The 18673-nt window shown below is 37.9% G+C and overlaps 1 protein-coding gene across 3 annotated transcripts in view; it reads right to left on the bottom strand.

Annotated features, from left to right (window-relative positions):
• The window catches only part of SENP1 (SUMO1/sentrin specific peptidase 1), a 51831-nt gene that overhangs the window by 14158 nt on the left and 19000 nt on the right, over window positions 1–18673 (bottom strand). For all 3 annotated transcript variants that reach the window (XM_005680028.3, XM_013963835.2, XM_018047865.1), the window contains exons 7-13: window positions 11990–12093; window positions 11621–11907; window positions 10147–10201; window positions 4481–4519; window positions 3435–3519; window positions 3056–3211; window positions 1958–2089 (exon numbers count right to left, since the gene is read on the bottom strand). In XM_005680028.3, the coding sequence (XP_005680085.1) occupies window positions 1958–2089; window positions 3056–3211; window positions 3435–3519; window positions 4481–4519; window positions 10147–10201; window positions 11621–11907; window positions 11990–12093 (858 nt within the window). The remainder of the gene's footprint in view (window positions 1–1957; window positions 2090–3055; window positions 3212–3434; window positions 3520–4480; window positions 4520–10146; window positions 10202–11620; window positions 11908–11989; window positions 12094–18673) is intronic.

The raw sequence follows: 18673 nt of genomic DNA, 5'->3' as shown, positions 1-18673 counted from the left end.
TCCTCTAGTGGACCCAGGGAATGGAAAATATGTCCTGATGAACGCTGCCTCTGTAAGGGGGCTCACTGAGGTAACTACCACAGTACATATAGCAAGAACTCAGCTCATGCCCTGCTCACTGCTGCCCCCTAGAAGTTTCTGGATAATTTACAACAAACAAGCTGCAATCCCAATAAAATAACTGGGTCTTCCTCATTTAAAAGCAGCAGGTAAAAACTGGCCAGAGACCTCACATTAATATCTTCAAAGAAAAATACTTAATTGGTGGATACTTTTGACTGCTCTTGATTTTCATTCTGCTCTTTGATTTGGTGAGCTCTTTTTTTTCCTGTTATTTTGACCAATGTTCTAATACCACTATTCTGGGCCACAAGAAGCAAGAGTTGTTTCCTGTAAAGCAAGATGGTATCTCAAACCATGCCTTCTTTACTATTCTTGGTCAAAGATATTATTCAAGGAATGATGAACTTCTGAAATTTTATCTTATAAACTCACCAAAGGCAAAGAATGGGCTAGTTCAACAGATCCCACAGAAAATCAACCTACTGGACATGATATACGGCTCTAAAATTCTCTCTATCTAATCCTGAAACAGGATCCAACTTAAGATTCTAAGGCAGTATGCTATAACAGATAAGACCCAATGCTTGACTCTGAATCCTGGCTTGCTATTACAAAGTCATGTAACTTTGCAAGTTTCTTAATCTTTTTATGTCTTATTTCTTCATCTATTAAATGGAGATGATAAAACTATAGCATCCATCTCCAAGAGTTGTGGTGACTATGACATAAGCAAAACACACAAATCACTTAGATTAGCGCCTAACATGAGGTAAATGTCCAATAGATGTTGGCCAAATATTAATATTTGGAAGGTCATACACATACAAGGCCAGGATACTGGTATCTAGACTATTTTGTTTTTGTTCAGTTGCTAAGTCAGGTCTGACTCTTTTGTGACCCCATGGACTGTGGCCTGCCAGTACATGGGATTTCCCAGGCAAGAATACTGCAGTGGGTTGCCATTTCCTTCTCCAGGGGATCTTCCTGACCCAGGGATTGAACCCATATCTCCTACATTAGCAGAAGGATTCTTTACTGCTGAGCCACTTGGGAAGCCCCCTAGAATATCTAGTGCTTACTATATTGAGTATCTAAAAAGTTTCCATAGTGATGAAACTTGAGTACACCGAACATTTTAGGCAGGAATGCTCCTAGTAAGGAGGCAGGTACTTAGGGAAAAACCCCAACCCAGTTCTCTTCTTTTGCTATGAAAATATCCTTGTGAAATAAAACAGGCTCCTACAGGTTTAGGAATAAGACAGATCAGTTGGAAGATTCTAACACAAATAAGCTACATAAAATAATTAGAACATTCGGGAGCCAAGAGCCATAACACTTTTTAACTCAATACCTCAAATATTTAATAAAACTTCTTCAATGTCAGTTTAAAAAATATCATGTACAAATGTAGGCTATTTTAGAAAGCTTACCATTCATAACTTAAGTGACCTAAATACAGAGAGAAAGGGTAACAGAAATGGATTTCTATATGGAAATCCCAAAGTATTCCTTCATGTGCTGTAACATGGTCAGCTATTAAATATTTGCTTAACAAAAGATGTGAACTGCATGGCAGGTAGCTTAAAGAGAGTAAAAATACCAATGAGTAAATGTCCTATCAGTATCCAAATCTTTGATACATAAAAAGGTAAATCAGCAGTTCCCAGACATTAAGGCACATTAAAAAAAAAAATCACCTGAGATGTTTGTTTAAAATATGTTATCTCTACCATACTGCCTCATACTTAGTCAGGAAAATGGAGAAAGCTATGACAGCTGATTCTGAAGCAGGTCAGCAAGGACCACACTTTGAGAAACAGTGAAATATATAATGCCTTTAGTCTGCACTTGATGTTCACTTTCTATTTGAATATAAAAACAAGTGTTAGATTACCTCATCGTTGAGCCAGTTAAGGTGATTTAGAGTTTGAATATCTTTGCGTGTGATGGTCAAGCGGAATGCTTCACTCAGAACTTCATCCTGGTTCCCATTACGAAATACATTCTTTATTTCTTTCTCCATTTCCTAGGGAACCAAGAAGTGTCAGAGATTAGGCATACATGGCCTCGGACGTACCAATTTCTCATCAATGATTCCCATGCAATCCTCAGACTTAAATCAACCATTTACTCCTAACATTTTGGTTATTATTCCTTCCAGTAATCTCCTTCCTCCCTTCTCTTTTTCAGCACATTTCAGACCCTTATTTCATATTATTTCTTGAGTCTGAAATAACTTTCTGCTATCAAATTTCCTAAGCCCATGAAAAGACCTAATTATATATCTTCAGTCCAAACAATTTCCTGAGAAACAGAATCTTTCTCAAAGGTAATAAGGAAGTAAAAGTAGTGATGTCTTTTAGACACATTTTCCCAGAAAAATGTGTTTTTTTTAATGTAAAAATGTAGAATTCAGCACAACTTTAGTGTTAATAAATGTGTTATACTTACCAGCTATATGACAGGTTTTCAAACAGGAGAATGAACTAAGAAACAGATTAAATTTCCAAATTTTTATACTGAGTTTTTATTATTTAAAAAAAATAGTAAGGCTCAACTTACTATTTGATGTAAAAGTACTATACATATGCATTAAGTAAAAATGCACAGGAAATGAAACAAATTTACTGAATGCTTTTTCACTGAAATCACAAGTCACCCATAATTCTTTCCTGAATTTTCAGTAATCTTTGAAAAACAAAGCCAATATTGTTATGCAATACAAATGAAAGCAGGAGTATGGAATGCAATTTAAATACCAGGTGATCTACTACTGTTTTTTTCCTGTCTGTTTTTTGGCTGTACCGCTCAGCATTTGTGATCTTAATTCCCTGACTGTGGATCGAACACCCTGCAGGTGGAAGCACCGAGTCTTAACCACTGGACTGCCAGGGGAGTCCTTGGTCTATTACTTTTACGTTTGAAATTTGTCCAAAGAATTCTCTCTAAACACAACACTTGCCAGTATAGGAATTTATACTATATAATTTACCTCTGTAATTTCAGGAAATTCATCTTCGCTGTCAGTCAATTTATGACCTTTTTTCCCTGTTTCTTGGGCGATCGTGACCGGGATCTCCTTTTCAAGAGGCACACGAAGATGCAGTTCTACTGAATCATGTACTGAATGTTCCTGTTCCTGCAGTCTCTGAAAGACAGACCTTCAAAATAAGTGGAGTACAGAAATCTACTGCTTGTCTACGAACACTGAGGAGGACTAGCTGGACAGACTAAGAACACAGAGCATAGCAAGGCTATGCTACCATACTATCTTGCAATTCAACACCTTTGATTCCAAATTCAGGTAACCTTCCAAAATTAGTTTCAACTTGGATGTGCTATTCATTTGTATCTCAAAAACACTTTTTTACCTGGTTTTGAAGCTGTAATGCCAGTGCTTTCTGCTCTTCAATCTGGCGCAATCTTTCCCGTGCTCGAGAATCATAAACACTAGTTCTAGGAAACAAAAAATGCAGACCACTTACTTAGCATCCAGAACACTGCTGATGCCCAATGAGCATTAAATATAAAACTCTCAGAGAAAAACCCTAAAACCCTTATACTAACTTATCACTACACTTGCTTTAAAAGTGAAACTACATGGTGTTACTGAAATTACCTTACTAGTTTTTTGAAATGATGAAAATTATTAGTTTGTTGCTAAACACGAACAAGTGACTTTTGTGGATTGTAAATGTGTAGTCTTTTTTTAAATTTTTTTAAACCATGCTTCTAAAATTAAGGAGAAAGTGAAGCTTCATTCTGGAAATCCAAAAATGAGATTGAATCCCAAAGATGAAAATAATACAAAAGATGCGGGTTCCATTGCTGGTTGGGGAACTACGATCCCACACACCCTGGGACAACTAGGTCCACATGTCACAGCTACTAAGCCCATCTGCTCTGGAGCCTCATGTCAAGGGTAGAGAGCCTTCATGCCACAATGAAAGATCCCATATGACATGACAAAGATCTTGCATGCCATCACTTAGACCCGACACAGCCAAAAAAAAAAAAAAAAAAAATCTACCAGACCAAGGGATTTAGATAACCAAAGTGAATCCTTGAAACTAGAAACTAAATTTTCAGTGATTCTGCAAACTCCAGAAATAATATCCAATAAATTAGTTTTATCAATATGAAAATAAAGACATTTATTTTCCTTTCTGTTTAATAGCTAACTGAAACATTTTTCCAATTCAATTTAGTTTCAACAATTGTTACAGATTTAATAAACCTGAGCATAGAAATGTTCCAACTCTAAAAACTTTTAAAACTCAGTAACTTAGAAGTTATTTTATAAATAAATAGGAAATTTTTACTGACTAAAAATTGGTAGCAAGATTGGCTAATTGATTTCTTCTAACTGAAAAGAAAGTGATGAAGAGGCAAAATGATATTAAAAATAATTACTTACAATTCTTTGATCCACAGCTCTGCCTGGAAAAAAGTAGGACTATGGGCAGGAAAAGAAAAATGTGACAAATGAACAGGAGACTTAAAAGAGTATCAAATATTTTCATCAAGAAAACAAATCATTTAAATAGTTTATACAAATGCTTTATAAATATGTGATAAATAAAAGGACCTAAATTACATAAAACAATTCTAACTGGGAAGCAAAGGAAAACAAATATGAGTCATTTGCACACATATAGTTAAAAAGATGACCCAACATTCAGCAGAGAAATTTAGTTTAGCATGCTCCTTACTTGCAAGACAGACCAACATGATGTGAAAAATACATTATTTATCAAGGTAATATATTAAAACTAGAATGTTCCTCTTTCCAAATGGCTCAGATTGACAGATTTATTAATGGTTTAATAAAATATTATGGGTTGTTGGACTTTTTGTAGGTCTGCTTGAGTCAAAATACATTCAACCACATCACAGTAGATACTGAAAATTCCCACTCACAGAGTAGCCCATATTAAATGGCTAATGAACCAATGAACCAATATGGATAATTAGCAATACGACTCCCTTCCAAAGATAAGAGACTGCTTTTATTCCATGCAGCTCTTGCTGACAACCCAAGGGAATAAGGCTAGCAGAGTCACAGGTATGTTATCTGTTCTAGAGCCTTTTTGCTCTTCTCAAACTTTCTTATGTCATTGCTCATCTCCCCTCTAACTGAAGGAGTTCTCACAGAACCAAATGAAAGGCAAGTGAGCACTTTTCCAAAGAAAACTTTCAGATGTACAGAATAAGTTAAAAGAGTGTCAAACTGAAAGTTAAGAGACTGGAATCTCTTAGAGCTGCCTCTGATTAGCTTTGTGACTTTGAGCAAGTCACTTCCCTTTACACGGGCCTCAATTTCTGGGTTTGTGAATATGGAGATGAGAGTCCCTTTCAGTTTTTAAACTTCTACAATCTGTCCTGTAAAGGCAAAAATAAGGGCTCAGAGGTAATCCTTTGCTCCTAAGCCTAACTTCTGAGAATCAGTATTCCCAGTAACCCTTAGTTTTGGGCTTTAGCGATAAAAATGCTGTTCTATTACCTATTCACTGTCACTGAGGTCAATAAGAGGAGAACACAGAGAAGGCAGCCTATCTCCTTAATGCAGTCAACAACTGATGTAACAGCCAAGAAAGAAAGTCACAGAGATCAGTGGAAGCACTCTGAGAGACTACTTAGTGTGTGATACTAAAAATAAATGAACGTGAGAACACATCTATTGCACAATATGACGACGTGACAAGGAATCACCCAGCATTTCATGGTACTGGATCATGCTACTCAAATCTGCTCCCCATGAAAGTGAAAAAAAAGAAAAGAAAGCCGCTCAGTCGTGTCAGACTCTTTGTGACTCCATGGACTACACAGTCCGTGGAATTCTCCAGGTCAGAATATTGGAGTGGTAGCCTTTCCCTTTTCCAGGGGATCTTCTCAACCCAGGGATTGAACCCAGGTCTGCTGCACTGCAGGCAGATTCTTTACCAGCTGAGCCACCAGAGAAGCCCAAGAATACTGGAGTGGGTAGACTGTCCCTTCTCCAGCAGATCTTGCCAGGAATCAAATCAGGGTCTCCTGCACTGCAGGCAGATTCTTTACCAACTGAGCCATCAGGGAAGCCCAATGCTCCCCATATTAGAATATAAACTTGATGAGGATAGGAATTTTTGTCTTTTGCATTTACTACTGTATCCTCTGTACCAAGAATCGTGCCTGACATCTAGCAGGCACTCAATATTTGTTGAATAAATAAATAATGTAAAGGACAAGCACTTCTCTTTAATGCTCAAGGTATCTATTGGTGTAGGAAAGCAACACACAGAAGGAAAAGCAAAATCCCTTTGCTTTTCAGAGATTACATATTACTTCTCATATAACTAATGCAATAAGCACCTACTTAGTGCTTTGTGTACAAAACTCTCTTAGAGAGGTTTTACGTATTGGCAAAGCCTTATGATAATCCACAAATTATTAAGCCTCAATATAATGTGTAATAGGGAAACACTACTTATACTGTACAGAAAAGGAAACTGAGTTCAAAAGAATTATTTGCCCTGGAAGAGTCAGGGTTAGAAACTACTTCAGTCCAATTCCACAGACTGTGTTGTATTATTGTAAAATGTCTTCTAATAAACCAAAGCATTAAGCCACAATGGAGATGATGAGTATTTGGACTACTCAAGACAGTATTTCAGGCTTTCTAGGAAATTTGTTATTTAACAAAGATTTATTTACTAAGTACTTTTAATGCGCCACGTGCTATTATTGAAAGCAGGAGGCGGTGCAAAGATATTAGTAACACAAGGTACAGAGACAGAAGTACTGGAGGAAAAGACTAATGATATCTGGAGAAGCCAGAGAAATGTCCTGAGGAAGAAACCAACACCTGAGTCAGAGTTTAAAAAGCAAGCTAAGAGTGTAACAAGTCGACAAGGAGAGAAAGCAAACTCCAGGCAGAAGGGGAAGGGGTTGGAATGTATAACAACACAAAGGCATAAAATGCACGGCATATTCTGGGAAATAAGGGCAGATCTTCATTGCTGGAACTTAACCAAGAGGCAGTGGTGGGAGATTAAGGAGCCAATGAACCAAGCCTTGAGAGACTAGGCTCCAGCTTTGATAGACAGCATTATCCAGTGAGCCTCACCCAAGACTACTTCTCATCCTTCTCACTGTTCAGTCATTAGTAAAAGAAATTCTCCATAAAGGAAAGACAGACTCAGGAAAGAACTGAGAGCACACATTACATGAAATCAACTTTTTCCCAAGAAAGAACACCTATTTTTGTGCATACATATAGAACACTTTTATAAGTGTTTTATCTATAAGTTTACCTTCACAACAATTCAATAGTAAGATATTAATACTGGCATTTTATTGGTATGGAAACTGAGGTTTAGAAGAGTAACTTGTTCAAAGTTACATGAAGCCTGGAAAAGGCAAGATTGGAACCCAGGTCTCACTCAAAAAAACCCCCCAAAACTATAAAGAATCTAAACTGTAAAGTCTCCTTGAGAAACTATACTAACTAGAGAATACTTTATTTTTGAGAATACTTTTAAAATATCCAAAAAGTTTAGAACATACTGGGAAATTGCAAAGATGTAGGGAAACTGAGATAAGAAAGAATATCTTATTATCCTTAATCGTTTCAATGGAAAATTAATACTATTATTATTCTAGCAACTGATTGCCAAGGCCCCATATGGCAGACATAGCGATCTAAGTATTAACAGTAACCTACTGGGTTACAATACTGGTTCAGCAATACATGAACCGTGAACTTCAGATGTTCAAGCTGGTTTTAGAAAAGGCAGAGGAACCAGAGATCAAATTGCCAACATCCGCTGGATCATCGAAAAAGCAAGAGAGTTCCAGAAAAACATCTATTTCTGCTTTATTGACTATGCCAAAGCCTTTGACTGTGTGGCTCACAATAAACTGTGGAAAATTCTGAAAGAGATGGGAATACCAGACCACCTGACCTGCCTCTTGAGAAACCTATATGCAGGTCAGGAAGCAACAGTTAGAACTGGACATGGAACAACAGACTGGTTCCAAATAGGAAAAGGAGTACGTCAAGGCTGTATATTGTCACCCTGCTTATTTAACTTCTATGCAGAGTACATCATGAGAAACGTTGGGCTGGAAGAAGCACAAGCTGGAATCAAGATTGCCGGGAGAAATATCAAAAACCTCAGATATGCAGATGACACCACCTTTATGGCAGAAAGGCAAGAAGAACTAAAGAGCCTCTTGATGAAAGTGAAAGAGGAGAGTGAAAAAGTTGGCTTAAAGCTCAACGTTCAGAAAACAAAGACCATGGCATCCGGTCCCAGCACTTCATGGGAAATAGATGGGGAAACAGTGGAAACAGCGTCAGACTTTATTTTTGGGGGCTCCAAAATCACTGCAGATGGTGACTGCAGCCATGAAATTAAAAGACACTTACTCCTTGGAAGGAGAGTTATGACCAATCTAGATAGCATATTCAGAAGCAGAGACACTACTTTGCCAACAAAGGTCCATCTAGTCAAGGCTATGATTTCTCCAGTGGTCATGTATGGATGTGAAAGTTGGACTGTGAAGAAAGCTGAGCGCTGAAGAATTGATGCTTTCAAACTGTGGTGCTGGAGAAGACTCTTGAGAGTCCCTTGGACTGCAAGGAGATCCAACCAGTCCATCCTAAAGGAGATCAGTCCTGAGTGTTCTTTGTAAGGAATGATGCTAAAGCTGAAACTCCGATACTTTGGCCAGCTCATGCGAAGAATTGACTCATTGGAAAAGACTCTGATGCTGGGAGGGATTGGGGGCAGGAGGAGAAGGGGACAACAGAGGATGAGATGGCTGGATGGCATCACCGACTTGATGGACATGAGTTTGGGTGAATTCTGGGAGTTGGTGATGGACAGGGAGGCCTGGCATGCTGTGATTCATGGGGTCGCAAAGAGTCGGACACGACTGAACTGAATTGAACTGGATTACAGAGGAAGAAATACTTGGTACCTCTCAGAGGGGTTAAATTTCATACAGAAGATCACATCTGACCTGAGACTTAAAAGATAAGAAAAAGACTACTGCTTGATAGACAAGTTGAAGGGGGAGAAGGGGAACATATCAGGCAGAAGAAACACTTCACATATTCATGTGAAAATATGAAAATACCTATCATCTTGTAAGTCAGCATATAATAAACACATGAAAGAATCCAGTATTTTGCACATGGCTCCTTCTTTCACCTCCACTGTGTCTCTCTGCAAATGTCAGCTTAGCAGAAACTCGTCATGACCATCTAGATAAATGGCACTCCCAATCCCCAGTCTATATGTTACCCTGCTTTATTTTTCTTCATGGTACTTATCACCACCAGGTATACGTATATTTAATTATTCGTTATTATTTGTCCCCCATCCCTCTCCTTTGTTGTTGTTTAGTCACTAAGTCATGGCTCTTTGTTAAGTCCATGGACTGCAGCACGCCAGGCTTCCCTGTCCTTCACTATCTCCCAGAGTTAGGTCAAATTCATATCCATTGATTAGGGGATGCTATCCAACCATTTCATCCTCTGTCACCCCCTTCTCTTCTTGCACTCAACCTTTTCCAACATCAAGGTCCTTTCGGTACAATTAGGATGTACACTTCTTGAGAGCAGGAACTTCATTTTGTTAACTGCTATTACCTCCAATGTCTGTACCAGTACCCGCACCCCTAGGCTATCAATAAATATTTGTCAAAGAAAAAATGTATGACAGGAAGCAAGGCATGTGGAGGAAGAGTGTTGAATACCATACTAGGAGTTTGGGCTTGATTCCACATCTTATCAGGCACTCTTGAGGGTGTTTAATGAATGATTAAATAAGCATTTTAGAAAGTTCACTCAGCAGAACTGAAGGTGGACTAACGAACAAGGCAAAGAATGGGTTAGAGAACACGGTGGAAAACGGCATGAAGAATAAAACGGAGGTTGGAGGAAAAAAGATCAATTAAGAAGTTACTGAAATAACTCAAACGACACACAAGAGTGGTCTGAGTTGAGGCTGTTTTATATTACTTAACTCTTAGTGAAGAAATTGTGATTAAAGAGAGGGAAAACAATGTTAAGAATGTCCTTTAACCAAAGTTTACCTGGGAGTTGGAATCTGGGAGTCTTTCACTTTGAGTAAAATCACAGAGTCTGATCCTAAACAAAAAACACAAGAGCCTATCATTAACAAAATTCCACATGGCTGTACCTTCTAGATGTCTACGGCTTAAGTTCCCATACTTTGCTATATTCTATTTCCATAAAAATAACACAGCATAAGGATAAAGGAAAGACGGGAGAAAGACAGGCAGGTCCATTTTCACTGAGCCACAAATAGGGCTTAGTGAAGAGCCTGTCTCACAAATAAAGCCAAAAAAAAGTATATATGCCCTTCAGCATCTTCTCCTGGACTGCGCTTGTTCCCTGTGCTTCTTCCTTCTATTCCTGAGAAATAAGAACATGCCAAGATTTCTCAAAAGTCTTTAGTTCATGAACCAGTATGAGACTGAACAAGATGCAAGAGGGAAGGGAAGGAGGAAGGGAAGAGGGGGAAGGCAGAAAGAAAGAAAGCAACAGCTATGTGAGAAGCACCAGAGTCCAAACAGTACAAATTCTAGCATTTATTTTCTATTGATAAAGGTAGGAATCATATCCTTCTAAAGCACTATGATTAGAATCTTATTTAGAATATTTAATAAATGGTATAGGGAAGTAACTAAACCATTCAATATTGTATATTTATTCCAGTTGAGTTGTATCTAAGCATCTGACATAAAATAAATGCTTCTGAAATTAAAGCCTTTTAATAATAATTCTCAGTAAATCACCTCACAAAATCTTAAGTTTCTGTGAATTTGTGTAGCCATATATATAATGACACCAAAAATTTTTATCCCCGAGTGAGACTTTTAAGAAAGTAAGGAACAGATTAAAAAATTCGCTTTAAGTTACATGCCTAAATACATATCATAAATACACACATAATACATACCTAAAGGAGGGGAAAACTAAGCAAACAAACAAAAAACTACCATAGCAAAACCTTTAATTAACTGGAATTCCAGGAGACTAAATATTTTGGTTAGCTGAAAGTTAGACAGAAAATTCTGTTTTCAAAACTTGCTGACAAGCATTCCAAAATGCATAAACCTACTACACAGGTTTTATAAGTACTATTTATTTAAGAAATTTTACTTCAATTCTTAATTGATATTTCAAAACTCCTAGAACTTCAGGGTACTTAATTTTCATTGTAAAGTACTAGAAACAGAGAAAGTACTAAAGTAGGTGGGCTTAATATACTCTGACACAAGACTGTTCAGGAAGTTAACCTTTTAAATATTATATGAAATCATCTGCCTCTCAATCATTTGTAAGAAAAAAGTAAGCTATTTATATGTTTCATTTACTCATGGCATGGCTAACTGAATTAAATGTATTTAAGGTATCTTGTATCTTATATCTTAATTAAGTTACATGTGTATTACTACCTTGCCTATAATTCATATAATTCTCATAGATCCAATAAACTGTTCATTGGTTACTGAAACTATAGTGATACAATTCCATTTTTACCTTCAGATTCTGTATTTGAAGCTGGTAAGTTATTTGCCTGATGTGAAAGAGAGTGGTCATGTTCGGGTTGATGGACAGGATCAGAATCTTTGGATCCAAATGTACCAGCATCTGGGGTGTAAGACGATAAGGAAAACACACTGTGGGACAATTGTTCCTGGGCAGTTAAAATGCTGGCAGATCCAGATGAAGAAGTATCAGAGCCAACGATCTGAGTTGCACAAGAGTTTCCATTTTTAAACAGTGGGTCTTTCAAAGTATTCTTACTGGAACTAAGACATCGAGACCTAGCAAGAAAAGAAAACAATTTCAACATCCAATAACAAAATGCAGAATAAAATTCATTTGAAATATGTTTCTGTGACTCACAGGTGTAAAGGAAAATGTGTGGTGGGTTTGGCTATAGAGAACTGCTTCCCTGTGACCATCTGTAGCAGCTGTCTGTAAATCTCTCGTTCTTCCTCTTGAACTGTCTATAAAAGAAGAAAAAAAATCTTAAATACATTCAGTGAGGCAATATTTCTCTAGGTAATATCTAGACTCTGAGAGCTCTCTTAAAGCTCTGGCAGTGTCTTGATAATTAAGAATTATGGTTCATTAATAATATTCTACAAAATTATAAAGCACGTATAAGAGAAGTGAGTGAAGCAAATACTTGACAGTGTATTTTGGAAAATTATGGGGCATATATGTAAACAGCAGCACACAGAAACTGTAGGATATGAAACTAGAAGGCCATTTTTGCATCACTGATTGTCCCAGAAATAAAACATTAAAAAAAATGAGGACCTCTAAACAGGACTCTAACAAAGTCCTTGACTCCTGATACCCGTTAGAAAAATCACAAGGAAGTAATTGCAACAGTCAAGATCAGAGCTGTTTCCTATTCTACCCAATTTTTAAGAGTGTAAGTACTTTCCAAAGATGGTTTTCATTGCCAACTTTCATTTATTCTTTTTTTTTCCCATGAAGTTCCAATACTGAATTTAGGCCATATATTCCACAGCATAGTTCACTTACCAACCTAAACACCTACTATGCTCCAGGCACTAGAGATGCTGCACTGAATAAAATAATCTGTGCCTTGGGGAGCTTACATTAAAGCTGAAGGACTGACAAAAAATAAGTCAAGTAGTATGAAGAAAACTGAAGAGAACAGAAAGCGATGGAGGAAGAACAGCAAGAATGGATAAGACTTCTCTAAAAAGGTGATATTTCTACAGAAGCCTAAATCAAAGGAATAAATCAGTCATAGAAATTTATAAAGAGTATTCCAGGTATTGGCAGAACAAATGCAAAGGGCCTTGGACAGGAATATGCTTGATGTGTTCAAGGAATAGTAAGGTCAGTGTGAATCAGGAGAACAACAGTGAGAAATGAGGCCATTTAGCAGAGAACCAGTTTACGTGAGAACTTGTAACTAATCATGTACCTACTCTGCACAGATCTCCTGAAGTAATGGGCTGAATTCATTAAATAACATGCCCCAGGATTTAAAAAGAATCTTATATACAGTTTAATACAAACTTCAATTTTCACAAAATAATCTTAAACTTCGTGCCAGTGCTAGCAACATCCTACACTGCCATATTTCAATACGCACATAAGCATTTCATTCAATTACAAAAGTTTGTTAAACGCACAAAGAATAAAGCAAAGATTGAGGCAAAGGTAAAGAGACACTAAATTTTTTCTTCTTCAATCTTTTTTTTCAGTTCAGTTCAGTCGCGTCCGATTCTTTGCGATCCCATGAACCGCAGCACACCAGGCCTCCCTGTCCATCACCAACTCCCGGAGTCCACCCAAACCCATGTCCATTGAGTTGGTGATGTCATCCAACCATCTCATCCGCTGTCATCCCCTTCTCCTCCTGCCCTCAATCCCTCCCAGCACCAGGGTCTTTTCCAATGAGTCAACTCTTCGCATGAGGTGGCCAAAGTATTGGAGTTTCAGCTTCAACATCAGTCCTTCCAATGAACACTCAGGACTGATCTCCTTTAGGATGGACTAGTTGGATATCCTTGCAGTCCAAGGGGCACATAGTAAATTTCAGTTACATTGTCAGTATGTTATCAGTCTAACAAGATACACCTTGCACTGTGCAACTTGACAACCCCTTATGAGAAAGAGCTATGCTTAAATCTGAATAGTTGAGTGATCACAAAACAAAGAAGTAGTTGAGCATTTGGTGGCAAAATAGAACCAAGAGAAGAAACAAATTTGCAATGTTCTCTATGAAGAAAATAAATACCATTATCTTACCCCTTAGACCTTAATATATTCAAGACAATGGTGGTCCTTTTTTTTAGTGTTTGTGAAGAGACTGTCTATATATTTTTATAATTAAAAATCATAATTAATGCCTCTTTATCCAACTCCTTGCAACCCCATGGACTGTAGCCTGCCAGGCTCCTCTGTCCATGGAATTCTCCAAGCCAGAATACTGGAGTGGGTAGCTGTTCCCTTCTCCAGGATCTTCCCAACCCAGGGATCAAACCCAGGTCTCCTGCATTGCAGGAGGACTCTTTACCATCTGAGCCACTAGGGAAGCCCTTATTAAAACACAAATTTTCTATTATGAAAATTCTTAAAGTACATAATCGAAAGAAAGCAGCATCATTACAGATTATTAGGGTGTAAGAGAGATCTTTGCCAACTAACTCCACTGTGATCTATATACTGGAAAGCTGTACTATCTGGCACTTTAATGACTGAAATTCTGAATACTCTTCAATATAAATCTTGATTTCACTTTCCCACCATACCAAATAACTGAATCCACGATACTATGGGGTTAACAGTATGTTGTCTTAGAGGGTGGTAAAATGGAGGGAGGGAAGGGAAATCGAGGGAGGGAAGGGAATCAGAAGTGGAGTACTACACCTGGGTCATGGATATTAACTCTAAATTTTAGTTCACTTCCACTATCCCAACAAATTACATCTTAAAAAGCTTTGACTGTATTATCTTATCACAGGAAGAAAAGTAAAGCAGATATATTGGTGTAAGAGGCTACTCTGCATATGAATGGAAGGCAAAGAAATATCCCCATCACTTAAAGACCTCAAGAGAACACCAAGAATAGATGAGATAGAAAGGATCTTTGTGGTACCCTAAATACTACAAACAAAAGGGGAAACGTAGGCGAGGAATAAATCAGCTTGAGATGAACATATACGCATTACGATTACAAGACACACAAGGAGCAAGGACCTGCTGTATAGCACAGGGAACGCTAGTCAATATTCTGTGATAACCTTTATGAGAAAAAAATCTGAAAAAAGAATACATATATGTATAACTGAATCACTCTGCTGTACACCTGAAACTAACACAATATTGTAAATCACAATTCAATACAATTTTTAAAAAAGAATTAAACCATAAAAAGTTAGAAACATTTCCCTCCTCCCTCCTATCACATAAAAAATGTTTTCTTGGAATAAATTTTTATATTTATAAATAAAACATGAAGAACCAACATGCCATTAAGTGACTCATCTAATGCAAATTATAAGAAATCTAGATTAATTCAACACAAAGTTGACTTTTAAAAATAATTTAACATACACAAAAGTCCCCAACAAATCATTTTCTTCAATAAACATATTTTCAAAGAAAAGCTTCTGTCTGAGCCTGAACAACCTCAGTCATTAGACAACAAAAAACGAACAGAAGTAAATGTCCAATACTCCAAATTATCTGAGGTCTCTTCAAGCCCCATACTGTCAGTTTAAACTGATTTATGATTTAACAGACGCTTGCTCCTTGGAAGAAAAGCTATGATAAACCTAAATAGTGCATTAAAAAGCAGAGACATCACTTTGCCAACAATGGTTCATACATTCAAAACTATGTTTTTTCCAGTAGTCATGTCTGGATGTGAGAGCTGGACCATAAAGAAGGCTGAAAGCCAAAGAACTGACGCTTTGAAATGGTGGTGCTGGAGAAGACTCTTGAGAGTCCCTTGGACAGCAAGGAGATCAAACCAGTCAATCCTACAGGAAATCAACCCTGAATATTCACTGGAACGCCTAATGCTGAAGCATCAATACTTTGGCCACCTGATGTGAGGAGCTGACTCATTAGAAAAGACCCTGATGCTGGGAAAAACAGGGCAAGAGGAGAAGGAGGCAATAAAGGATGAGCTGGTTGGATGGCGTCACTGACTCAATGGACATGAGTCTGAGCAAACTCAAGGAGGTAGTGATGGACAGAGAAGCCTGCAGTTCGTGGGGTTGCCAAGAGTTGGACACAACTTAGCGACTGAACAACAACAATATTACTTGTTAAACCATTTTCTATTGAGTGAGCAAATTAAGAAATTAAGAGGAAAGGAAGCTATAACTGGGTAAAATATTAGAGCAAAGGAAGTTGGCTAATATTATGTTATAAATCTAATAAATGACCAAAGAAAGTTTAATAAGTTTAAGGATAATTAGTCAAGTATGTTTTTCTTAAAAAAAAAAGGAATAAACCCACCAGTGTCATTTGTAAGGCAGCCCAACATCTTAAAATGCTGCTTAATACGTAGCACAGAAGCATGTCTGGAAGCAATATATAACTGAAAAGAAACTACCTGTGTTATTGCCATTTAATATTTCTATTTTTTTCTTAGTATTTTTTCTTTTCCAAACAGAAACTCACACCCTCTGTAACAGTACTAAGAGAACATTCTGTGATCATGGAAATGTTCCTAACCTGTACTATCCAATATTGTAGTCACTAGCCAAGTATGGCTAATGAGTGCCTGAAACGTGGCTAATGTGACTGAGAAACTACATTTTTATTTTATTTAAATTAACTTAAACAGCGCATATGGCTAGAAAAGTGAAGTCACTCAGTCATGCCGACTCTTTGCGACCCCATGGACAGTAGCCTGCACCAACCTCCTCCGTCCATGAGATTTTCAAGGCAAGAGTACTGGAGTGGGTTGCCATTTCCTTCTCCAGGGAATCTTCCCAACCCAGATTGAATCTAGGTCTCTTGCATTATAGACAGAAACTTTACCGTCTGAGCCACCAGGGAAGTCCTCAAGGGCAACATTAAAGAACAATATTATCTAATTAATAGTAACCTCTATTGTTCTTTAATGTTGCCCTTGAATCAGCCATCAGCCAAGTGGTAGTACAGCCACCACATGCATATTTCCAAATTCCTCTTCCTTGTATATATCTTCAAATCTCTGTTGTAAAACTGAACAGTAAGTGGTGACGTTAATTCTATAGACGGCTTCATATTCCTGAAGATGTTAGACAACTCTAGATGTAAGATTATACACAATTCTCCTTCTTTAAACATAAGCAACAGCACCTCCCTAGGAGATCCCAATATTTCCATGGAAAATAACTTTTCCTCCAGTTTATAAGTTTTCAGCAAGGAAATCCAACCAGTCCATCTTAAAGGAAATCAGTCCTGAATATTCACTGGAAGGACTGATGCTAAAGCTGAAACTCCAATACTTGGGCCACCTGATGAGAAGAACTGATTCATCTGAAAAGACTCTGATGCTGGGAAAGATTGAAGGCAGGAGGAAAAGGGGATGACAGAGGATGAGATGGTTGGATGGCATCACCGACTCAATGGACATGAGTTTGAGTAGGCTCTGGGAGTTGGTGATGGACAGGGAAGCCTGGCGTGCTGCAGTCCATGGGGTCAGAGAGTTGGACATGACTGAGTGACTGAATTGAACTGAACTGAACAGATAAGCTACCAACAATAATCTTACTTTAGTGGGAAAAAAGTAATATTTTAATCTGTATTATCTATAACACCTAAGACTAAACATCTAAATAATCTGTTGAGAGTTTCATTTAATAAAGTTTGGTCCAATATTTTATCTTACTCATATAATACAGACTACTTCATATTTCTATACTACAAGTACCTTGCTTTTCACAGCAGATTAAAGGCCTAAAAACAACTGAGGTAAAATTTTCTGCAGCTTTTATTCCATAGGACAGGTTCAATCCTTGGCATCTTCTTGACACTACAGCAGGAAAGAGAAACCAGCCTCTCATTCTCTACTGACCCAGCCTGTGGCCTGGAGGGTAGTTTGGAAGGATGAAAGTATTTGGTCAGCCCAAGTCCTCAGGCTGGAAGTGAAGGTGAAAGAAGAAGAAGGGGCTGAGTTGTCCCAAATATTGGTTGGCTAGTGAGTCAATGGTGTGGGCTTACAATGTACATGGTTTGAAGGATACTCGTGATCCCAGCAGCCAGGAGGCAAGGAGGGGTCTGGGAGGCCTGCGTCCTGCTGCCATGCCCTCACTCTTTCCCCACAAGTCTCTGTAATCTGCAGACTGCCTAGGCTCTAGCAGAAGCACAACTCCTGCCACTTCAGTAATTAAAAAAAAATTATATATGCAGTAACTGATAGTACTAAATTCAATGTTATAAATGGTACAGTGAAAAAGAAATAGCTGTTGCTCAGCTATCACCAAAGGCAACTGTTGCCAGTTTTGTCTATCCTTCTCTCTGATGATTCACTAGTTTTGTCACCCTCTGTGAATAGTGTAGATTCAATACAAATTTAAAACCAAAAAACATACAGCATTTTTAACTAACCATGTCACAAATAATGAAGTTTTGCCACCTAAGAGATCTTCACCACCAAATTACGTAATTGTTTAGCACATCACCTGGTGGCTCAGAGGTTAAAGCATCTGCCTGCAATGTGGGAGACCTGGGTTCGATCCTTAGGTTGGGAAGATCCCCTGGAGAAGGAACTGGCAACCCACTGCAGTATTCTTGCCTGGAGAATCTCATGGATGGAGGAGCCTGATAGGCTACACTCCATGGGGTCACAAAGAGTCAGACACAACTGAGTGACTTCACTTTAGCACATAACACTATACTCTTGACTTCAGGCTCTGGAAGCTCTTAATGGGTAGGAACCACATCACCATGTTGTGTAGAGAAATCATACCACACTGGACTCATGCAGAAGAACTGGGTTGCAGGCTGACCATTTATTAGTTGTGTGACTTCTGACGTTTACTTTCCAACCTTGTAAAATGTGGTTTTGCCTCATCTCTTCCTATTTCATAGATTAAA

This window comes from Capra hircus, chromosome 5, assembly GCF_001704415.2.
Source record: "Capra hircus breed San Clemente chromosome 5, ASM170441v1, whole genome shotgun sequence".
Classification (NCBI taxonomy): Eukaryota; Metazoa; Chordata; class Mammalia; order Artiodactyla; family Bovidae; genus Capra; species Capra hircus.
This window is presented reverse-complemented; position numbering and strand designations above follow the sequence as displayed.